The sequence below is a fragment of the Sceloporus occidentalis genome, unplaced genomic scaffold, assembly GCF_023333645.1.
Source record: "Sceloporus occidentalis isolate IW3139 unplaced genomic scaffold, rSceOcc1.0.p SCAF_6, whole genome shotgun sequence".
Classification (NCBI taxonomy): Eukaryota; Metazoa; Chordata; class Lepidosauria; order Squamata; family Phrynosomatidae; genus Sceloporus; species Sceloporus occidentalis.
In genome coordinates, this window is record NW_028316986.1 from 101394100 (window position 1) to 101419486 (window position 25387).

At 41.8% G+C, this 25387-nt stretch overlaps 1 protein-coding gene across 1 annotated transcript; it reads left to right on the top strand.

Moving 5' to 3' along the window:
* Positions 1-3354: 3354 nt before the first annotated feature.
* On the top strand, positions 3355-16248 carry LOC149311190 (amine sulfotransferase-like). The gene is made up of 6 exons (XM_089528498.1): positions 3355-3496; positions 8280-8488; positions 11318-11444; positions 12787-12881; positions 14906-15086; positions 15982-16248. The coding sequence occupies exons 1-6, from the start codon at positions 3355-3357 to the stop codon at positions 16104-16106; spliced, it is 879 nt and encodes a 292-aa protein (XP_089384624.1). The 3' UTR covers positions 16107-16248.
* The last annotated feature ends 9139 nt before the right edge of the window (positions 16249-25387 follow it).

The following is a 25387-nucleotide window of genomic DNA, read 5'->3' on the forward strand; positions in this document are numbered from 1 at the left end:
ATTTCTTCCTCCTTTTGAGTTGTTAGCTTTTTACTGTGTAGAGCATATGCTGTGACCTTTCCTCTCATATAAGCCTTGCATGCATCCCATTCAACAACACACAAAGAGCTGGAACCTTCATTACACAATCTTGGGGGCTATTTGAACTTAAGTTCTTCATCATGGAGAAGAGATATATTTAATTATGAAATCTGAAAAGGTTTGACGAGATCAGTAAAGGTAATGTTACAAGGTTTTGGATAATATTCTGATATTGTGATTTTATGGATATTAGAGGATGTGATATGTTGATGTAAGCTGAAATGTTCAGAAAATCTTGATGTACAGAATAAATATAGTTTCTGTCTGTTTGTTGTTGCTCTGTGTCTTCAGCTTATTTCAGACATAAGAAATCCTATCACTGGATTTTCTCAGCAAAGTTTCTTCAGAGGGGGTTTGCCTTAGCCATCCTCTAATGTTGAGATAGTGTGACTTGCCCTTCTCTGTGAAGCTTTATTAATGGCCACCCAGTGGCTTTCTATGGCTGGGTAAAGATTCAAACCTTGCTCTCCAGAGTTGTAGTCCAGCTCTCAAATCACTATGCCATGCTGGCTCGCCTTTCTGTGTAGACAGATGTTTAAGATGTGGGCAAACCTTCTGCCCTTAAATATAGCAGGAACAGCCCTGACCCCCAAAGTGGCTCCCCCTTTAGTGTTGCCTTTGCAAGTGGGGACCTTGCCTGTAGAAGGTGCAGCCTGCAGGATTCCCACTGATCTCTTCCAATCCATATAGCTAGAACAGTTCAGCTGCAGAAGTTGCTTGATACTGCTAGCTTGGGTCTCAGTCCTTCAAACAGCCACTTGCATAGAGTTGAGGGCATTCTAGGGTGCATCTCCACTGTAGAAATAGTGCAGTTTGACACCACTTTAACTACTTTGGCTCCATCCTATAGAAACCGGGGATTCGTAGCTTTGAGAGGCACCAGCACTCTTTTACAGAGAAGGCTAAAGACCTTGCAAACCTACAAATCTCAGAATTCCATAGGATAAATAATAATTATTATTATAATAATATATAAAACTTTTATTTATACCTCGCTTTTTAAAACAATCAAAGCAGCTTATAATACTAAAATAATACAACCATATGGGATGGCACTTCATTACTTAAATTGGTGTCAAACTGCATTATTTCTGCAGTGCAGATGCACAATACAATGTACAACAAGGTGGCAGATGGAATGGCCAGCAAGCTCTCTTTCCCCCCGTTCACAGGTATTCTTCTTGGCTCTTTCTCTGCACAGAATTATTAATAGGATTTGATTAGCATTTAGCTCATGTGCTGATTATTAATTCATAATTATCGTACTATAAAGTTTGTGCTATTCTTTATAAATATATGCCATATTTTGTGAAAACGATATGTTTATTAACTTATGAGAACTTCTGAAAAGGATGTTTAATGGTTCTTATTGTGTTCTGGAGGTAAATTAATATAAATAAACTAGAGACAAGGCTTGCTGACAAGACTTTGCCCCCTGCTCTTTCCCCATGGCTAGACCCTTATGCAGGCGCAAAAAGTGAAATGATACAAAAAGTGCCTCAGAGCATCTAAGCACAGCTGAAACTACAAATGTATAACAAGGAAAAAGCAGGGTGTGAAACTGTGCAAAATGCCTTCAACCCAAAGAGTCTTTCAGGGCTTTTGTAGTCACAGATACTAAACCCAGTTAGAGGTAAAATATTTTACATGTTACAGACTTTATGATGTAAAATTAATTAATTAATTAACCATATATAACTGTGACAGAGCTGCTAGGCAGTCCAGGAAAACTGTGAGGGGTGGGGGCTGTGGGGGAATTGGAAGGCATAAAAGCTGCTGTATGTGTCTGAGGACAAGGAAGCTGGGGAGAAAAAGACAGAAAGTTTTCCGTTAAGATCAGATAAGGATTCTGGCAGGAGAGGGAGTTCAGTTCAGTTAGTCCAGAGGGGACTGGGATTCAGTTAGGATGAGTAGGGTACAGAGTTTTTAAAAGCCTCCAATTGTTGTTGTTAATGTAACCACACTAAATTTGAAATAACCTACATATGATACTTTCTTTCTTAATTCAATTCAAAGACATAGCCGTGTTAGTCTGTAGAATCAGTCTGTAGAGATATCTTAAAGCACCTTTGAGACTGACTGAAAGAAAGAAGTTGCAGCATGAGCTTTCATAGGCTTCAGCCTACTTCCTCAGATGCATTACTGAATTCTACAAAAGTTCATGCTGCCAATTTCTTTCTTTCAATTAGTCTCAAAGATGCTACAAGATCTCTCTGCATACTTTCTTTCTTAATGTTATTTAATAAAATTACTGGGTTTTTTTTTAAGAGTGGACGTCTCTGAGTGATTTCCATAAACTATAAAGAAAAGCAAACACACTACCTAAGATAGTGATTATGGGACACTTGGGACCCTGACCCTTATACGCTTCAAAATAAGGTAAACTCAGGGCAAGCAACAGAGACTAGAAGCCTTCTGTGGAAAACAAGTAAAGCTAACGTAAGATTTGAGAGAAGGTCCCATCACAGTAGCCTATAAACGTATACATATCATGGCTACAGTCAAGCTGCTCATGCAGATCATTAGTGGTCAATTAAAAAAAGCCTGATCCCTCTTGGATATTTGGTAGTTCAGCACATGGCTAATAGTTATTTCTCTTCTCATCCCTACTTGTTTGGGTTTGGGAGATGCATTATCTTTCATACCATTAGTATTTTTCTCTTTCAACTAGTACAGTATCTGGATGTGGCCACATCTTTTGTGATCCACTCACCTCTGGATTAAATAATTGCATTTTATGCTACAAAACGTGGGGCTGCCAGTGTGCCCTCACCTTACGCAGGGAATCCATTCCAGACCCCCCACACATGTAAGGTGAATTCCGTATAAAATCAAGACCCATTAGTTTGAATGGAGTGTGTCCATGCGGCACACATTGTGCACCACAGGCACATGCCCCCTTCACCATGTTAGGGCTCACTGTACACATGACCTCAAGTCCACGTATTGCGAGCCTGCATATGGCGCAGACATGCTGTATCAGGCTATTAGCCTTAGATAGCATAGCAAATGATGAGGAAAGCTGGGAGGGGCACATGATTCCCACTTCACTATTGCCATCTGGATTGCACGCTCAGGCATATGTCCTAGTAAGTTAAATGGGTGCCTAAGTAAATGAAAAAGGAATGGAATGGGAAAGAAAAAGAAAAAAATAACAAAATGTTTAGCATAAAATCAATTTCTATTTATTGATATTTTGCCATCCCTCTTTCTACCATAATCCTAAGAAGAACTGTTGTCATTTTCAGGATTGTCCTGACATTTCTGCTAGCAATGGCATCATCGGAGGAGTACCTGTTTGAGTACAAAGGATGTTACTTTATCAAAACTCTAATTACACCAGAATACCTGGATACACTGGAGGATTTTGAAATCAGAGAGAGTGATGTATTTCTAGTCACTTATCCCAAATCAGGTAAGATTTAAAACATTTTCCTCAGAAAAGCTGGTCTGTTGTTTGCCTCTCTTCACACAATGGTACTGTAAAAGGGTTTTAGCTCATTAATTGGATTTTGAGAGAGGGGAACAATGTACAGAACAGACATGTAAAGGAACACACTTTTGAAGATACGTGAATGAACTGGTCCTATTCACATGTTTATGGGGCTTCTTTTGTTATTTTCTGTATTTCCTGAAACTGGCTATGACTAGATGGCTCTATTTCTTTATTCTGGAAGCATGTGGAATCAACATACACAGAGGAGTATGCTAGCCCTGCCTTTTCTGCCTCCCTTTCCATTGTTCTCACATGGAGAGTGGGGAGTCTGCACAAAACGAATGTCTCCTAGATGTTGTCACTCTTGGTGGCTTTGGTTCCTACATAAAAAGTGTTCACATGTAGAGAGTATCCACATTAGTTCTCCTACTCAGCCTTATCAATCTCCATATGAGGAGCTGGAGATGCAGATATGAAATTAATGCACCACTTTTTGATTGTTAGTTTCACAAAGAAGAAGACAAGGTTATCCAAGATCACCTCTTTTATTTGCCCTCACTATTGAGCCATTAGGAAGAACAAGTAGGAATCATCACAACAATAAGGGAGTAAATGAGGAACTCATAAACTGAACATATATATGGATGATACTTTACTTTATCTTAAAGATCTAGAAAACAACATTCCAGCAATTAGTTTTGTGAGATATTTAGCCTTCTCTATCAGAGAGTTCTGGTGCCCCAATAAACTACAAATCCCAGGATTCTATAGTACTGAACCATGGCAGTTAAAGTGGTGTCAAACTGCATTATTTCTGCAGTGCGGATGCAGTCTTAATTTCTCAGGTTTTAGATAACTGGGCATACTATCACCTAATGATATTTCCCTGCTTTTGTATCCTAATTATAATGTGGTATTTAAAAACAAGAAGTGAAATAGAAAGAGTAGACAAAACAAATTGATTATTATGAGACTGTTACCTATTATTAAAGCATATATTATCTCCTAAATTCTTATTTCTATTTCAGACACTTCCAGTAGACCAAATTTTCAACAACAAAAAAAAAATCAGTGAGGGGCCAAAATTTTGGACCTTCCTACCCAAATTTGATAAATTAAATAGAAATAAGATTTATATTTGATCAGATTTGTTAAATTAATCTAAATAAGACATGCACAGGAAATTTTGATAAATTAAGATTTGTTAAATTAAATGTAAACAAGCTATGGACTGGAGTGTCTTAGTGTTCCTGATATGATTTAAAGAGTTAAAGAGCCAGCATGGCATAGTGGTTTGTGTGCTAGATTACAACTCTGGGGACCAGGGTTTGATTCCCCATTCAACCATGAAAACCACTAGGTGGCCTTTAACAAGTCACATGCGCTCAGCCTCCTGGGAAGGCAATGGCAAACCTCCTCTGAACAAATCTTGCTAAGAAAATCTGATGCTAGGTTCACCTTAGGGGGTCAGCATAAGTCAGAAACAATTTGAAGGCACAAAACAACAAAGTTCAGTTAAAACAAATTTCCCAATTTAATGGTGGGGATAAAGATTATCATGATAGGAGAGTTTAACAGAAAATGCTAAGGAAATAGATAGGGAGAATCTAACGTTGGTAATACACTCTATTACAACAATATCCCAAAGGAATAGCAACAAGTCTCTAATATAATACACTCTTACCTCGGGTTACGAACGCGCCGGGATACGAAATTTCCGGGTTACGAAGAAAAAAAAAAATAAAAAATATTTCCGGGTTACGAAGGTTATTCCGGGTTACGAATAACCTTTTGGTGCTTTTTGGCGCTATTTCGCACCAAATCGCGGCTTCTCTGCATTAGCGCCTATGGCTTTCTCGGGTTACGAAGACTTCCGGGTTACGAAAATGGCGCCGGAACGGATTATTTTCGTAACCCGGGGGCCGAGTGTATAAATAACCTCATTGTAATGATATTAGCAAACACATTAATACATAATGGAAAGTGTCTTGGAAAACTGTATATTCCAAACTGTTATATGGATGGAGTAAAGCAAACAAGAGACATAGGTCAGGGGAGACTTTAATCACTGCTGTAGACAGTATATCCTGGAAATGAGTATATGTGCCTGTAGTAGAACATACACTGAGATTAAAATCCTGCAACAAGTAAGTCCACAGTGCTCCCTCTAGTGTAGCAACATATAAAATAGGTAGTGGTTCTAGAATATTGTGAGAGCTAGACTTCTGTATTTCTATTTTGGAAGCACAGTGGGCCAAAATGTTAACCACATCACTGTATAAATCACTTTCAGTCTCATCCCAGGAATGCACACTGCAGGCAATTAAGGGGCAGCAATTAACATCAGTCAAACTTCACAAAATAAATACTCATATTTTATGATACTGTCAGTGGGGCTGTTGAGCAGCTGGGACAACAGACCACATGTGGTTGCAGTGTGCAAAAGTAATGGCTTATTGAAATGGAGTAATTGATTTTTGTAAAGAAAATAATTCATTAAGAACTACATCCAGAGGGACTTGATGATGATGATGATGATGATGATGATTAAACATTTCTAAAGGGAAAATGCAAATGCTTTCCTAAAGTGCTTATAACTATACCATTGAGGTCTGCATAGTTATTGATTACCAATAAAAATACTAGAAGACTTTTCATTTTGACACTGGTCAGACTGGATGTGGAGCTGCTCTAACAAAAAACTGACTTTAGATTCTGAATGATTTGTTAAATTAAATGTAAACAAGCTATGTCACAATTTTGTTTCCTTTTATTTTATATAGAACTGAGCAAAGGTGGTCCACCATCACACCAACAAACAATTTGGATTTTGTCTTTTTATTATAATTATGCAATTAGTGGGATAATGTTGTAATAATATTGGGACAGAGCAAAAAGGAATCTTTGCGATGCTTGGTTGCCAAAGTTGTTGTTGTTGTTTTGGTTTTTCTCTCTTTTTTCTTTTTTGGATGCACTGATTTATTGTTATTGTTTGGCAATGGCAATGAATTAGTTTTTAAAAGTAATACTACAATGAAACGGTGGTACATGCTCTGGTAACCTCTCGATTGGATTTCTGCAATGCGCTCTACATGGGGCAACCCTTGTACCATACCCGGAAGCTACAATTGGTACAGAATATGGCAGCCAGACTGGTTACTGGTACATCCAGAGCCAGTCACATAACACCTGTACTTAAAGATCTGCACTGGCTGCCCATTCACTTCCGGGTGCAATACAAGGTGTTGGTTATAACCTATAAAGCCCTACATGGCTCGGGCCCAGGATACCTTGAGGACTGCCTCTCCCCATACAATCCGCCCCGCACACTCAGAACATCTGGGCAGCAGCTACTGAGGGTACCTGGGGCAAGATTAGCCTCCACAGCAAGGAGGACATTCACCATCTTGGCCCCGACCCTTTGGAACACGCTGCCCATAGAGCTCCGCTCGGCCACCTCCCTAGCCCAGTTCAGGAAAGATTTGAAAACCTTCCTGTTTAAGCGAGCATTCCCTGACACAAGTTCTAGTTAGTCCCCCCCCCCCCCCCGACAGCCAATGATGTGCTGGCTAGTAGGTGATTTTAATGTATATTTTAATGTGCTTTTATTGCTTTTGTATATTGTATTGTGTTGTACACCGCCCTGATTGGAAGAAGGGCGGTATATAAATAAAGTATTTATTATTATTTATTATTACTCTGAATCTCTTTATAATCTTAACCTCTGTCAATCTAATTCTTTCATTTTTAATCATGACCCCCTAGCTGTCCTTCTTTTGTTGTTTCCTCCAACAAATTTGCAATTCAAATGGCAAAAAGAGATATAGTGTTTATTTGTAAAACACCTAAATCCTATTGTTAGTCCCAAACATTTTTAGGGCTGAACAGAGAGCCTGGAAAAGCTGTCTTCTAGTAGCCTTGAGGGTGTGGCATTTTGATGATGCACGCCCCAAGATGCCTGGAAGTCATGCTGGGTGATTACACAGGAATGGCTTCCAGTTGCTCCAAGAGCAAGGCCTTTTGATAGTGCACATCCCTGGGGTGCCCAGAAGCCACCCTGGAGTCGCACTGGAGCCACCTAAGGTGGCCCCAAAATCTTTTTGGCTCCTATTTGGGCTAGCAGTGGGGTGTGGATTGGGACAACGGCATCTGTTTGCCATGGCTGTGGGGTAAGCAGCTTTGGGGCAGCCCCAATCCACCCTTTTGGGACAGTTTGTTTCACCTCTTAGTCCTACCATTGAATCAATGATAACATGGCAGTTCAACACTTACCTACATTTCATTGATATGATGGCTCTGTGTTCATTAGGATTCAGCATTGGATTCAAGCCTAAGGGCCAAAACAGACAGCCACAAAGGGGCAGCTTGAAGACGCCCCTGCCAAAAACATCTCAGGACCATAGCAAACACACGGTATGGTCCCGAACCAGCCCAAATAGGAGCGGAAAAGATTTGCTCCTATTTGGGGTAGTTTTGGGCTGCCTTAGGCGGCCCCAGTACAACCCCAGGGCAGCTTCTAGCCACTCCAGAGGCATGTGTCGTCAAAATATCATATCCCTGGGGCAGCATGAAGCTGCCCCTATCTGATTGGTTGGGCAGCTTCCAGATGGCTTGGGGACATGCTCCATCAAAGCATCATACCCCCAAGCCACCTGGAAGCCAGCTTTTCCAGCCTGTCTGTTTTGGCCCTAAGTTACTTTTAAAGTAAATGGAGTCTTTATCTATTCGGATGAATTCAGTGAGGCTGTTCATATTTATGCAGGCACTGTGTGGACACAGAATATTTTGAGCTTGATTTATCATGAAGGACATCGAAATGGGACTGAAGAAGCAGACTTGATAGACAGGGTTCCATGGCTGGAGTGCAAGTTCCGCAATGTTGATTATGCCACTCGTACATCACCTCGCCTTTTTGCTACCCATCTGCCCTACTACCTAGTTCCAAAGGGATTAAGAAATGGAAGAGCAAAGGTAGGACCTGCTACAACATTTGCTGTTGTAACTTGTTCTAAGTTTACTGAGTTTGTCAGAAACAAAAAACTAACAGAGTAAATTTCTGTAGTGAGATTTTAAGGAATTAGTATTTGTTGAAGTGGCTGTGATCCAAAGAGAGGACCACACGATTTAAGACATATAAAAATGGAAGAAGTTTCTGTAAAGAATCTTCAGAAGGTCTAGGCATGTTGAAGGCAAGAGTGAGAGAAAACTGAGATATGAAGTTCTTCTCAGAGTGAGCATCTGCAGGAAAGGATACTCTGCTTCAAAAATGGGTATTATTTAAAGATGGCTAGCCAGGACAGAATAGTGATTCTGCTGCTGTACTGTACACCCCACTACTCAACATCTCTCTTCCTGAGCTAGCCAGGGTGGTCTCGAAGTTGCTGTTGGAGTCTCTTTGTCTAGTAAGGTTGGGGGACTTTAACATACTGAGATTGCCCTTTCAAGAGTGGCTGAGGACTTCATGGTCTCCGTGACAATCATGGGTCTGTCCCAGGTAGTATCTGGCCTACTCATGCTACAGCCATTTGGACTGCATGCTCAAGACATATTTCCTAGTAAATTTAATGTTTAAATGGGTAAGTTAAATGGGTCTGATATCTCTGTAAATGAAAAAGGAATAGAATGGAAAGGGGGGGAAAGGGGGGGAGGCATCACAAAAAGTTTAGAGTAAAATCAATTTCTATTTATTGATACTTTGTAATCTGTTTTTCTAGCATAACAATAAGAACTGTTGTCATTTTTAGAATTTACTGTGTTTTATTTTTTTAACAAGTAATCTGTTTTAATATTTTAATAGTTTAATTCTATTTTAATGAATCACTTTTCCATGTTTTTAATTATACTGTTATTTTAAATTATAATCCATTCTGAGTCCCAGTTTATGGGGGAATGCAGGATACAAACAACAACAACAACAATTCATCAATTGCAGAATGCCAGTAAGTGGTGTCACTCTGCTTGACGTCACCTGGTGTGGGTGCCCAAAAAGGACAGTGGGGAGGAGGACTGCTTCACTCACCTGCCCTCCAGCCAGTTAGTCACTGCTCAGCGAGACCATTGTTGGGGGCCAGAGGCCCATTTAGAGTCTCATGCCATTGCTGGGCAAGCAGCCACACCAAACTCTAAACATAAGATAGTGCCCTCCCAGCAGAGCCACTGCTGGGGGAAGCAGTGCAGTGTTATGACAGCCTGTACAGTATAGGGTCTGGAGTGACTGCTGTGGTGAGCCACCACACCAGATCCTAAATGGAAGACATTTCCCACACAGTGATGTGGCCCTGGGACAACCTGTCTAGGGTCTGGCATGGCTGCTGGGCAAGCAAGAAAGGAAGATAATGCTTTCCTTTTGAGCGAGAAAGAATGTTGCTTCCCTTTCCCACTTACCAAGCAGCTTCACCAGTCTGACTGGGCATACCGCCCCAATGGCTATAAACTCCCATTCTGGGATATCTATCACTCAGTGTGGTCCCTACTACTTGCAGCCACCTAGTGATATCCCTGGTGCTGGTTATTAAAAACTCAACACAAGAAAGGAAAGCATCTTTCATATTTCATTGTAAAAGTCCCTGCTATACATATCAGAAAGATAGATTATCACATTGCTTTTAAAGTGCCTTATCCCTAACAGGATAAAGGCACATTTAAACTTAAAACTGCGTATTATTGCACTCACTGGTGGCCTGGTGAATGTAACCCATATACAGCCCAGATCCCGGCCACACTTATCTGGCAGCTTTTCAAAAATGGCAAAACCTCAGTTTTGAAAAGCCGATTGATAAGCACAGCTGGGATCCAGGCTGCATATGGGTTGCATGCACCTGGCCACCAGCTAGTGCAATAGTACACAGTTTTAAAATTAAATGTGCCTTTATCCCAGTGATGACGAACCTATGGCACGTGTGCCAGAGGTGGCACTCAGAGCCCTCTCTGTGGGCACACACATGCTGTCACTCTAGCACAGAGTTTGCCAGAGTTTCTTACTAGAAAGTCAGAGGGACGTGGCACTTTGCAATAAATAAGTGGGGTCTGGGTAGCAGTTTGGGCACTCGGTCTGTAAAAGGTTCATCGTCACTGCTTTATAGCATTACGGATAAGACATTTTAAAAGCAATACGATACTCTCCAAAGCATTTTCCATTTGATCCATACTTGGTTTCTTGATCAATCAGTTTAAATAAGTGTATTTCTATTAATGTACCTTCCTTCAGCATCTGGTTCCAAGGCACATTAATAAAAAAGTGATAGTAATAATGCAAAATTACACAAAAAGGCCAAGTGACAGCAATTAAAACACTTCATTGTAGACTTTATAAGGTCTTAGAATACAAACAAGATGGCTCATTTCCTGGTTCGGGGGCTGGCCGCCATTTTGGGTGTTAGGTAGGAGAAGGGAGTCTGTCTCTGGCTGCGAAGGAGGAGGGCACAGCCAAGGCCGGCCGAAAGGAACCTCTCCTCCTCCTCCTCCTCCTCGAATTGGATAGGAAGGCTGTCCCCCAAGAAGAAGCTGCTGCTTTTAAAATTTATTTAAAAAAAAAAAGAAGAAGAATACAAACAAGATGGAAAATGAGGCATCAGGTGATCTTCCCTTTGGGAAGATACCCAGAAAGGGGTTGCTAAGGGTAGGACTGCCATCTATTTCACAGCTTAGGGTTTTCACTGTCCTAAAAAGATGGCGAAAATAAAATGAATATGAAACCAGATAATTCTGTGAAGAGAACTGAATCTGAGAGAAAGTACCAATACTTTATATTTAGTTTAGGTGATACCACACTAGAGATTCTTGATATCATTTTTCTTACAGGTTATTTATGTGGCCAGAAACCCAAAGGATGCCTTGGTCTCCTATTATCATTATTCCAAACTAAATATCTACATCAAAGATGCACAAGATTTTGACATTTTAATGGAGAGTTTTTTAGCTGGTAAAGGTAAGCATTTATTGATGGTTTATTATTTTGAATACTGAAAACTTTGCAGAATATAGTAGTGCAACTAGGGTTGCAATATCCTGGGTTCTGCTGGGACATTAACCGTTTTTAGCCATTTTGAATGTCCCGGCCCAGGTTTAGAGCTAATCCCAGCTCCAACCTCCTCTGCTGCCGCTCCTCCTCCTCAACTACTATCTCCGGCAAGACTCTCCCCCAGGGACCCTTTGGGTCCAGATGCCTTCCACCCAGCAGCATCCCCAGAAAGGGTGGCTTCTGCTCCAGAGCCAATTCGGCCCTGAAGCCTTGGAGAGGCGAGGGTAGGGTTGCCATATCCCATATTCATCCTCTCTTCTTCCTCCTCCTCCTCCTCCTCCTCCTCTTCCTCCTCTTCTTCTTCCCCTCTTCCTCCTCCTCTTCTTTTTATCTTCTTTCTCCTATTATTCTTCTTTCCCCTCCTTTTCTTCTTTCTCCTCCTCTTATTTCCTCTTCTTCCCCTCTTTCTCTTTCTATTCTTCTTCTTCCTCCTCCTCCTCCCCTCTTCCTCTTCTTCTTCTTCTGTTGTTGTTGGTGGTAGTGGTGGTGGTGTGTGCCTTCAACTCCTTTCCAACTTATGGCGACCCTATAGAGTTTCCTTGGCAAGTTTCTTCAGGGGGTGTTGCCTTTACCTTCCTCAGAGAGGCTGAGAGAGTGTGACTTGCCCATGATCACTCAGTGGGTTTCCATGGCCAAGCTGGGATTTGAACCCTGGTCTCCCATTGTCCTAGTCCAATACTCAGGCCACTACACCATGCTGGACCCTCCACTGCACTTAAAAGTACAGTACTCAGTTGTTTTTTGTTGTTGTGTACCTTCAAGTTGTTTCCCGCCTTATGGAGACCCTAAAGCAAACCTATCCTGGGGCTTGCTTGGCAAGATTTCTTCACAGGAGGTTTGTCATGGCTTTCCGCTGATGAGGCTGAGAGAGTGTGACTTGCTTGAGGTCACCCAATAGGCAGGGAATCGATCACTGGTCTCCAGAGTCCTAGTCTAACACAGAAACCACACAAAGCCAACCTTCTATCCAGGAAGAATGTAAAAATGTCCTCCATTTTCAGAATGACTGAGAAACATGTATCTATATTGTTTTTTTATTAATTTTTTTTTTACTTTTAGTTGGTCATGCCCTCAATTTTTCTTGAACCGTCTACAATTTGTCCTACATTTTGTCCCATATCATGTCCTCCATTTTTTCTACACTTTGTCCCAGTTTTGTGGAAGAGAATTATGGCAACCCTAAGTGCAACCAGTGATCTCAAATGTCATTTTAATTTATTTTATTTACTTTTACTATCTGTCCTCCCAGTGCCAGCGAGTTTATGGCTAGACCATATAGAAGGCTGGTCTGCTCACAGGGATAACTTCAATATTCTGTTCCTTACCTATGAAGAGATGAAAAAGGTAAGACACAGCACAGCTTTACCATTTAATATTGAACAACCACCAAAGAAAAGTCAGGAAGTAGGGATGATTAGGAAAAGTGAGGTTCAAAAGCATGTTCAGTATGAATGTAAAAAAACAACATGACAATTTAACTGTTGAATCCCTTTTCTTTTCCTTTTCTTTAAAAAGTGCACATTTTTGTAATATTTATCTTTCTTTTTTCTTTTTTTTTCTTTTTTTTTTTTTACAAATTGCCCATTTTAAGATACATTTTTAATAGCCAGACATGTTTTGTGCACAGTTTCTTTGTGAAACATACTGCAAGACTTACAAGTAGGGTTGCCATTTCCCGGTTTTACGCAGGATAATCACAGTTTTACCCATTGTTAAAATGTCCCGCCTGGTTCAAACTGCCTGTCCTGACTTCCAATAAGGGAACACAGCTTTGTACCAAGGGTGGAAACAAGGGAGTTTATCGCACAGGCCCCTGGAATGGGCCTGGTGCATTTCAAAAGGGTGTGTGATGAGAACAGAAGGTGGCATAGAATGCTGTTTACCGCACAGGAGAACGCCACTGCCGGAAGTTCCCATCGCATTCCAGATGCATCCCAGAGGAGGCGATTTTCAGGAATGCTTTAGGAATGCTCCTGGGGGATGCAACCAGAACTTCAGGCAGTGACGGCGGTGTTCTGCTGTGCGGTAAGATGCATTCTATGCCACCTTCCCTTCCCATCATGCCCCCTTTTGTAACGTGCCAGGTCTGTTCCAGGGGCCAATGCAATAAAGCCCAAGGTCAGTGCTAGGACCCAGGGGATGACAGAATACCTAAAGTTGGGTCTGGCTTGAGCTCTGGGGCTTCTGGGAGTTGGACCCAGCCAGCAGGGTGGTTTGAATGCTGGCTGGATTCAATTCCCCCTTCAGCTAAGGAAGGCAGAGGGAGGGAGGAAGAGGAGAATTACATCTCCTGGCAGCCCCTGCCCACCCTTCCCTTCCTGCTACTGCCAGTTGGCCAGGCTCCCCTCAGCACCTCCTTCCTCTCTAGCCTCCTCTTTCCTCTTCTTTTTCTCCTTCCTCCTCTTTCCTCCTCTTTTTCTCCTTCCTTCTCTTTCCTCCTCTCCCTCTCCATCCTTCTCTTTCCTCCTCTTTTTCTCCTTCCTCCTCTTTCCTCCTCCTCTCCTTCCTCTTCTTCCTCCATGGCAGTGCTGCTGGCTTGGCTGATTCCCCTCTGACGGCACCAGGCCTCCCCCGCCTGCCCGCCCGCCCGAAATTGCATTAGCCTCCCCACTCCCATCCCACATCCCATTTTTTGCAGTGAGTTGCTCATACTCAGCTTGTGAAGAACTACATGCTAATCTGTATATAAGTACTGTATATACTCATGTATAAGTCTAGAAAAATGCTTTGAAGCTCTTGGCAGACAGCAGAGACCCACCAGAATCCAGCACTTCTCACCCGCTGTAGGTGAGCCGCATCTGGGCTGCCTTCCCTTGCCCATAGGCGCCCTCCTCTCCAAGCCAGAGCCCCATCTTCCTGGAGCTAAGCCAACATCCTACAATTGCCCTACGTTTTGTGGAGGCTGAGGACCAGGGTGGCAGGTGCCCCAAGGAGGCCATGTCCACCTACCTGTCTGGCAGCTTCAGACATTTGTTTAGGAAGGAGGCCATGAGAGCATGTACTATGTTTCAACCTTCTTTCTGTCCAGGATGAATGGCAAAATCTCCTCCATTTTGAGCATGACTGAGAAGCATGAGTTTATATTAATTTTTTTTATTTGAGTTGTTTGTGTCCTCCATTTATCTTGAATGTCCTATATTTGTTTTACATTTGCCCTACATTTTCCATACATTTTGTCCCGGTTTTATGGTAGAGACTTATGGCAACCCTATGTTGGACTTACTCCAAAACTTTACATAGTGGTTACCATTGTTATTTCTTCTTTCAGCGAAATTGTTATCAATTGTTGTGATCAATGTAATTAACTACAAAGTTGTGAATATCTTCAGTCATTCATTGTATCATAGCTAAGCACTATCCCATTTCAGGATCTGAGAAGCTCTATACTGAAAATATGCAACTTCCTAGGAAAAAGTCTACCTGAAACAAAAGTGGATGATATTGTAGATAAGGCCTCATTTGACAAAATGAGAGTGGATCCTAGAACAAACTATGAAACTATTGCTCCTGACATTTTAGATAATACCAAAGGACACTTTCTTCGTAAAGGTAAATTTGAGGTCAATCATACTCCATGTTGGCACTTCTGTGTAGTCCCCACAGACTCATCTGAGCCCTATTCTGATATATTTTATTTTATAAACTGGTTAATTCTTGGTTTTACTGTAATGTATATTGTGGTGCTTTCTTACTATACTCTCTTTGTATATTATTGTTGCATTTTTAAACAACAAAGTGTTATAGAATTCATTCAACTGAATATATAAATAAAAAGAGATTAGTATTAAGGCCTCCTCTTCCATTAACCATGGGGGAGGGGACTAAATCCAGACCTATTATGAGATGGTAGCTGCCACAGCATGAATATACCCCTAATGCTACCATGAGATAACATTTCTGACATGGAACATACTGGAATCAGCTAAATTTGGGGTTCCATGTAGACTGTACGATTAATTCCTACATTCATGAGCTTTCAGAAATCCCAGGAGTTCCTTCTGCCATGCATTGGAGATCTGTGGCAGTTCTGTCTGATCTCACAGTGAGCACAAGACAGCAAACAGAAGTACAATAGTAGCACTCAAAACAGAGAGCCAGTAAGGAGAAGTGGTTTGAGTGTTGGACTAGGGCTATAGGAGACAAGGGCTCAGATTCCCCACTTGTCCATGGAAACCCATTGGATGATCTTGGGCAAATCACACTCTCTCAACCTCAAAATAAGGCAATGGCAAATCCCCTTCAAAAAAAATATTGCCGAGGATCTCCCATTATAGGATTGTCATAAGTCAGAAGCAACCTGAAGCCACAGAAAAACAGCAAGTGCTCAACACAGTTCCCTACAACAAGGATTATGTTATTTGACCTCACCAGCACCCATCTCCATTAAGGATAATGGATACTAACCATGGCTTTCATCTCCCTGTCTCTTTGTGTTCTGGGCCAGGTACAATCGGAGACTGGAAAAACATAATGACTGTCGCTCAGAGTGAAAGATTTGACAGCATTTTCAAGGAGAGGATGGAAAAGCTGCCTTTCAAGTTCTGCTGGGATATCAAAGATGAATTGTGAGGAGAAATGGGCAACTGCATCCATGAGGGGGAAAAAACTCAATGTTCACAAGGGTTAGGGCACAAAGATCCCTGTGAAGTGGAAAAACTATGTATATGTGTTCCCCGCCCCCCTAAAAAATATGAATGATAAAGAGTCCTCTCCTGCCAAGAGTATCACCTGTAACTCTCTTTGCAACCTTGAAACACATAGCCTCCCAACAATTCCAAAGTGCTTCCACTTTCATTCTGATGTTAGCAGCTCCTCCTCCCTTTCCCAGCCAGACAAAAGCAACAGCATATCTTCCCCACTTTGACAAACTTTGCATTCTCCTCATTTCCAAACTCTTTCCAGTTCAAATCTGATGTTTGCAGCTGTCACCACAAAGGGAAATTGTTGCTTTTGTCTGGCTGGGAGAGAGGGGAAGAAGAAGGAGGGAAGAGAAGCTGGATCCTCCCCATGGGTGGTTCAAAACACTGGATTCAAAGAGAAATGAGGGGGAAATGAGGAGGATGCAAAGTCTGGCAAAGCAGGGGAAAGTACGGTGTTGGTTTTGGCTGACTGAGAGGAAGGGTGAGGAGGAGGGATGAAGAGGTCAACCTTGTTAAGCAGCAGCTGATGAGGAAACACAACCTCCAAATGATCTACAGACCAACCAGGAAAATCCAGCAAATGCTACGCTCATTGAAGGACAAGATATACCCTTTCATGGCCACATTACTTCATACTGTGCAGCTGTAGACAAGTGTACGTAGGGACCACCAAATGCAGCATTCAAACACTTTTCAAGGGACATGAGAGACACTGCAGACTGGGCCAGCCAGTAAAATCAACAGTAGCAGAACATGTTATAAACCAACTGGACATAAAATGCTATTTGAAAACACTGAAATTCTGGACCATGCCAACAACTACCAGGTCAGAATGCATAGGGAGGCCACTGAAATCCACAAACACCAGCCAACTTCAACAGGAAAAAAGAAACACTGAAAGTAAACAAAGGCATGGCACAGACTGCCATAAAATGGTGTACTCGCGCCGATACCAGGGTTAGGGAGCACACACCAACCACATGCTCCCTAATCCTAGTACATGTGGACGGTGCCATCGTTACGTGATGCCGTCCACAAGGGGCACATGATGACCATGCACACGCCGCATCCAAATGGAGCAGCGCATATATGATGCATCTGCGCCACCCCAGGCCGCTTATGGTGACCTACCTGCGGCATGGCTGTGGCTCCTGGGGTCCGGGCGGCATGGCTGTGGCTCCTGGGGTGTCTGGGGGCATGAAGCATTTTGCTGCATCTCCGTGGCCCGTAAAAATGGCAGATTGGGGCCACAGGGCTGCCAGTGAGGCTGCCCTGGCCCCAATCTGGAGCAAAAAGGGGCGGGTGCAGGCTGCCCCTTTGGGGCAGTCTTTACCATGCCAAAGTCTGGCTACCAGTCCTGAAAAATACCAAAATCAAGACTCAACGCATACAAATGAACACCACTCAAGCTCAAGGAGTTTCACTGCAGACAATGGATTGCTAATTAAATAGACACAAATCCCTCTAGCATTTCCCACCCCCCTCACAACACAACTCCAGGCTTTGCCAGCAATGCCAACAGTACAGCAAACTAACTCCATCATTAACATGCAAACCACTTCCTCCCAACCAAGGGTCCCACAGGTATATATACTACACACTTCCATGCCACCGCCCTCTAAAGATGCCAGCTACAGATGCAGGCAAAACATCAGGAATAAATTCTTTCAGAACGCAGCCACATAGTCCAAAAAAACCCATAGGAAACTCATTATTTTTGTTTCATTAACAACATTAAGCCTGCCATAGCACGTTCCTCTGTGACTTTCTGTAAAGTCCCAAATGGTAAAATAGATTAAAAGTGTGGCTGCAGAGTTCAGCCAGGATGACTTCTTCCATTGCTATCTTGACCCTCCTCCATTGGCCAAATGCAACACCAGAGTGTGGTGATGTCACATCACGCTGTGTCACACTGAGCTTTTAAATCAGCACAGCCACAGATTTGGCCTCTTTGCTATTTCTGCTCTCCTGGTCATAGGGATGAATTGCACCATCCCAGACTCTGTGTTGCATTTAGCTCTGTTTTCTCTATCTATTTACAGCCATTTCAGCTACCTTTTGGCTGAGTGCATTAAAGGTGCACCTATACTGTAGAAATAATGCAATTTGGCACCACTTCAAGTACTGCAGCTCCATCCTATGGAATCCTGAGATCTGTAGTTTTACAAGGTGTCTGACAAAATTACAAATCCCAGGATTCACTTAAAGTGAATGTCAAACTGCATTTTTCTACAGTGTAGATGCACCCTGATAAGGCTCTGTGACTGCATAGACATTTGGTGAGAAATGCTTTATGAATTAGAAATTAAGGCAATACGTATGGGTGGGGGAGGAGGAGGAGAATTTTTTATTTCTTCCCTGCTTCTCCTTGAGGTGGAGTACAGCATGTTAAAATACAAAGCACAATTAAAAGCACATAAACCCACAGTTAAAATACACTACTATAAAATCATTAAAATACACTCATACACATGTACAGTATTAACAGAAGTAATCAAGTAAGGAGCTGGCCAGAGAGGGTGAATGAATTAAATGATGATAGTGAGTGAAAATTGGTGGAATGTTTTAAGGGATTTGAAGAAGGATAGTGATAGTGGCTCTGAGGGACTGTAGGGGGCAGTGTGGAGCGAAAGAGTGAGAAATAGAGTTGGAAAGATCAGTCAGTCAAGTTTAGGAATAAATAAATTGGACTTAAAAGTCTTGAGTTAGCTAAGAGAAGAATGTGAGTGAGACTGAAACATTTTAAATGTATTGTACCATGAATCTGTTATGTTTAATGTTTGTTAATAAAATTTTGGTCTTGCATATAGTGTGCCCTTGCTATCTGCGGGGAATTCTGTTGGCATGGGAACACTGTATCATACATTTCTGGCCTATAGCAACACTATATATATAAAAATTGGATTCAAATGGCAGAGAATGTTGATGTGCAGTGGGGGTAGATGTTGCACAATAGCATTCATTTGAACCTGGAGGACATCTAGTAGGTCCCCACAATGGCGGCCAAAGCAGTGGGACAGGAGGAGTCTTTACATTAGTGGCAAAGATGAGGATAAGGGAAAGATCTTCAATTTGGTGACAGCAATGAGAGAGTGGTGTAATTGGGGACAGGAGCCTCACAGCCTCTGTGAAGAAAGCATCACTGCCACTCCTTACAGCACTGAGTCCTTTAGCTTATAAGCCACCTTGCAAGTTGCATATGTACACTTGGCCTCCACTTTCCTTTTGTTTTGCAGACTTAGCCACACCTCACTCTTTCCGAGCCACCAGTGTGTTGTGCGTGGGTCTCCCTGAAGTCTTTAAAGCTACAATTTCTCTCTGTCTTCAGTTATGGCACTCCAATGCATTTTGCTCAAACATGTCCCCTTCTTCTGGGGCTACCAGCTTTTTCCAAGCTTGACTGTACCACTCATTGTGTGTACTCTGATTTTTGGCACTGTGCCACATTTGACAAGTCCTACACTATTCTGACCAATATTCCTGCTGCCTAATATTCATGGTGCACGGCCATCTCATCCTCCTTCCCACCCCACTCAGGCCTCAAGCAGGATCTGTGGGCCTTGTCCTCCTGCATCCCTGCTTTCACTCCCTCCCCTTTTCCTTGTATGTCAGTTGCTTACTTTAGAAAGACAGTTTTCCTCTGGGCCATATTTTCCCAATGATGATAATTCATGATGTGTGATTGCCTCCTGCTGGTTGGCCTTGGGAATAGCATCAGCGTCGGCATCATCATCATTGTCATCATCAGAAATATCATCATCATGAATCATCATCACCTAACAATTAGTAGATAACTAGGATAACACAGCAGATAAGGAATTTAGCATAGTACCTTAAAAACTTTCAATTGTTTGGGTTAAAAAAATGACTAATATTGATAAATATTAATTCAATAAATAATATTTTTCCTTCCGTATAATCCACCACGCACACTCAGGTCCTCTGGGAGGAATTTGTTGCAACCTATAAAAACTAGATTGTCTGCAACCACCCAGAGAACCTTTTCGGCAACTGTTCCCACATTATGGAATGGCCTGCCAGATAAGATCTGTCATATTACCACCTTAAACAGCTTTAAAAAAAGCTATTAGGACGGATCTCTTCCAGCAGGCCTTTCCTGAATAGTTACCAGCCACCAATAAAGTTGAACCCACTGTATCTATGAGGAACAACAACAATTAACAGACCAACCACATCAGTTAAAACATGTCTATTAAAATACACATCAATTTAAAAGGACAATTATACACATATTAAAACAATCTACATTTAAAATTCATCATTTAAAATTCACAATTTAAAAATCATCTGGGTAAGCCTGATGGAAGAGGCTGGTCTTTAATGCTGTTTTTAATTCAGACACTTTATTCAGTTGTCAAGTCCAAGCAATTTATCTGCAAAGTGCTTCCAGTCTGCAAAGTGCTACATCTTCCAATGTAGTGTGAAGATTATTCTGTGAACCTTTAATCAAAGTAATGAAATTTTGCTGGATTTCCCTTTTTCTTTTCTTTCTTTTTTCTGTTTTCTTTTGTTTGCTTATGTATCACCTGTTCTCTCCTGACTCTCCTGGTATCTCAGGCACAAATACATTATTGCAAATTCTACTTTATGTGGCAATAGGTCATGTTGCAGTTTCCAGTAAAGAATCAGGGAGGACTAACTACAACCTGACATAGTACAGTTTTTCTGTGTTTTCCATTTCTTCCTTCTTTTGAGTTGCTAGCTTTTCCCTGTGTGGAGAATATGGTATGACCTTCCCTTTCATATAAGCCTTGCATACATCCCATTCAGCAGCACATGAAAAGTTGGAGCCTTCATTACTCCATCTTGGGATCTATTTTAACATAAATTCTTTATCACTGAGAAGAGATACATTGCATCACCAAACCTGAAAAGGCTTGACCAGATCAGTAAAGGTACTGTTACAAGTTGTTGGAAAATATTCTGATATCACAGTCTTATGGATATTGGAGGATGAGACATGTTGAGGTAAGCTGAAAGAGTTCAGAATATTTTGATGTCCAGAATAAATATAGTCTCTCTGTTAGTGTTTTTATTGTTGTGTGCCTTCAAGTCATTTCTGACTTATCGCAACTCTTATCACAGGAATTTCCTGGCAAGAGGGGTTTTGCCTTCTCCTTCCTCTGAGGCTGAGATAGTGTGACTTGCCCAAGATCATACAGTGGATTTCTATAGCTGAACAGAGATTCGAACCCTGGTCCATGCTGGCTCATCTCTCTGTGTAGGCAGATGTTCAAGAGGTAGGCAAACCTTCTACCCTTAAAAATAGCAGGACCAGCTCTGACCCCCAAAGTGGCTCTCTCCCTTTCGTGTTGCCCTGCAAGTGGGGACCTTGCCAATGGGAGGTGCAGCCTTTAGGAGTCCCACTGATCTCTTCCAACCCATGTAGCTAGAACAGTTCAGCTGCAGAGGTTGCTTGATACTGCTAGCTTGGGTCTCAGTCCTGTAAAGAGGAACTTGCATAGAGTCAAGGGAGTTCTAGGGTGGTTTTACACTGTAGAAATGATTCAATTTCACACCGCTGTAACTGGTGAGGCTCCATTTTATGTAATCCTGGGATTTATAGTTTTGTGGGATGCCAGCACTCTTTGGCAGAGAAGGCTGAAAACCTTGCAAACCTACAAATTCCAGAATTCCATAGGATGGAGCTGTAGCTTTAGCACTTAATGTGGTGTCAAACTGCATTATTTCTACAGTGCAGATACATCCCTAGAATGAACAAAAAGGTGACAGATAGAACAGCCAGCCAGCTCCCTTTCTTCCATACACAGGTATTCTTCTTGGCCCTTATCTCTGCACAGGATTATTAATGGGATTCGATTAGCATTTAGCTCATGTGCTGATTATTAATTCTATAATTATCGTACTATAAAGTTTGTGCTATTTTTTATAAATATGTCCTATTTTGTGAAAACTTTATGTTCATTAACTTATGAGAACATCTGAAAAGGATGTTTAATAGTTCTTATTGTATTCTGGGGGTAAATTAATATAAATAGACTAGAGACAAGGCTTGCTGACATGGCCAGACCCTTAAGCAGGCACAAAAAGTGAAATGATGCAGAAAGTGCCTCAGAGCATCTAAGCACAGCTGAAACTACAAATGTATAACAAGGAAAAAGCAGGGTGTGAAACTGTGCAAAATGCCTTCAACCCAAAGAGCCTTTCAGGACAGTGAACATAAAAATTTTATTGTCACAGATAAGCATGTTAGAAGTCAAATATTTTACATGTTGCAAACTCTAAGTTGTAAAACAAAACCAGTCAATGTGTAACCTATAAATGTATAAATGTTGTGGGCTGCATCTGCACTACAGGAATAATGCAATTTGACACCACTTTAACTGTCATGGTTCAATGTTATAGAATCCTGGGATTTGTAGTTTGTTGTGGCACTAGAACACTCTGATAGAGAAGACTAAAGATTTCTCAAAACTATAAACTGAGCCATGCCAGTTAAAGTACTGTCAAACTGTAATATTTTGGAGTGCAGATCCAGTCATGGCTATAGTCAAGTTGTTGAGGCAGATCTTCATTGATCACCAATACACACTAATATTTATCTCTATTCCTATCTTTACTTCTTTGGGTTTGTGAAATGCATTTGCTTTCATACTATTAGCATTTTTCTCCTTCAACTAGTACAGCAGGTCAAACCCTTCTGGACCTGGCCACAGCCTTTTGTGATCCACTAACTTCCAGATTTAACTATGGCATTGCATTCTACAGAATATGGGGCTGCCCTTGAAAAGTACCAGGCTATTAGCTGATCTGAAATGCTGTTTGTTTACTTGAGCTATTGGTGACCATTTGCTATAAATTTACATTACTGATTAAACTTAATGAAGCAGCATGCAGTTTCTGGCTGCAACACTAATCTGAGGGTTGAAAATAAAACCATCCGTTTGGGTTTATGTTGGTATAACAAGTTCAATAAAAGCATTTCTTGGTGCGTGTATGTTCCTGGAGGTACGTAGTAAATATGGAAAGTTCTCTTTCCATATTTCCTCATCTGGCCATACCATAGTGGTCATGATCCTGTGGATTCAAACAACACATGGAACAAAACGTAGTGCAAGTGGATTGACAGTTTGAGAATTCACATATAGGGCTATCTGGGCCATGTTTATTTAAGCAGAAGTGTGTTAGTGGTAAGTAACAGTCAGAACAATAGGAAGAACCTACTTCTGGGACAGCACTGCCACCACCACAGAAAGAGATAACTGCATTGTATGCAAAGCTGACCATTTCCTTAATGCCTGGGTCAAAGGGAAGAGGTGATTTTCCAAACTACTTCTTATACTTCCTTAGATCTGAAGAGCCCTCAGAGCCAGGCTTTAAGGTGGCAGGAGACTGAAGCATACATAATGCCTGCAGTGAACCTTTCTGCTCTTCCAGGAATGAATAGACTCGTGTTGTTGTTAACTGTCTTCAAGTTGGTCCCAATTTATTGAGACCATATGGATAAGCATCTCCAAGCCCCCCTGTCCTCCCCTGCTCTGCTCAGATCCTGCAAAGACAGTGGCCTCCCTGATTGTCTACCTATCTGGAGCATGGTCTTCCTCTCTTTCTACTACCTTCTACCTTTCTAGCATTATCATCTTTTCTTGTGAGTCTCATGATGTGGCCAAAGTACAAAGTACTCACTTTTGTTATCTTTGCTTCCAGGGAGAGTTCAGGCTTGATCTGGTCAAGGACCAATTTGTTTGTCTTTCTGGCTGTCCTTATTACAACCACCTGCCCTGCGTCTCCTCCCTCCTCTTGGTTCCAGAAGAGAGACAGTGAGGAAGAGATAAGACTGGAGGGTGGTAAGATAGAGAACACATTTACAAGGTGGAGGTAGCAAAGTGGCAGCAACAAAAGAACCCACAGCCTGCAGAGGCTATGGGATCTGTTCAGTCACACAGCTCTGTTGTTGTTTGAGAGAGAGGTGTACCCCGCTCCTTGATCTCAAGAAGCCAGTGGCCATGCTTTTATGGGTTAGAAAAGGACAGCTTGCAGGTGGAGCAGCCCAACAGCGTGATATAGCATGCAGCTGGAATGAAATGTATTTTGATGTCTTCAGCCCCAGCATGTCCAACGCTTTTCTGAAAATAGTGTGTGTTTGCATTCCTTATGTTGTCTTGGGAAGGGTACCAATTTAAGGGAAGGCATGGCAGCAGTGCAGATTTTGTGATTGTTGAAGCTGATGCTGGAGCGTGGAGAATATTTTGTGTGCGTGTGTGTGTAGCACCCTATCACATGGGGTTAAAACTCCAGCTTACCATTCCTGAATTCAGTGTTAATTTTGGAGACAGCGGGGTCCTATCACACAGAAATTGTCACTGGATCACCACACAGGTCCATCCTGGATGCAGCCCAGGTCCTGTAAGTTGTTTCAGTGGCCATTTTTAGAAGTCTTTTTCAACACGGAAGCTTCCAACTTCTAAAAATGACCACCGAAGCAGCTTACAGGACCTGGGTTGTATTTAGGACAGACCTGGGCAGCGACTTGGCAGCGATTTCTGTGTGATAGGACCCAGCTGCCTCCCCGAATCAGCACTGAATTCGGAAAAGGTAAACTGCAGTTTTAACCCCATGCAATAGGGTCCTTAGTCTGTTTCCATCTACTTAGATGCAAAGACTGTTGAGACTGTTCAGTCACTTCCCCCAATATACATTACATAATATATTCTGGGTAACACAATTTAAGAAGAATGTGAACAAGCTGGAATGTGTTCAGAAGAGGGTGATCAAAATGATAAAAGGTCTGGAAACTATGCCTATGAGGAGCAGTATATTATGTTTAGCCTGGAGAAGAGAAGGTTAAGGAGTGATATGATAACCGTGTTTAAATATTTGAAGGGATGTCATATTGAGGATGGAGGAAGATTCTTTTCTTCTGCTCTATAGACTAGGGCATAGAGCAATGGATTCAAGTTACAGGAATAGAGATTTCACCTAATCATTAGGAAAAAACCTCCTGATGGTAAGAGCTGTTTTACAGTGGCACACTGCCTCCAGGAGTTGTGAAGTCCCCTCCTTTGGAGGTTTTTAAACAGAGGCTGATGACCATCTGCCAAAAGTGCTTTAATTGTGTATTCCTGCATGGCAGGTGGTTGGAATAGACAGACCTTGTAGTCTCTTCCAACTCTATGATTCTATAATTCTATGATTCTAAAACCAAACCTAATGGAAAACATAAAAATG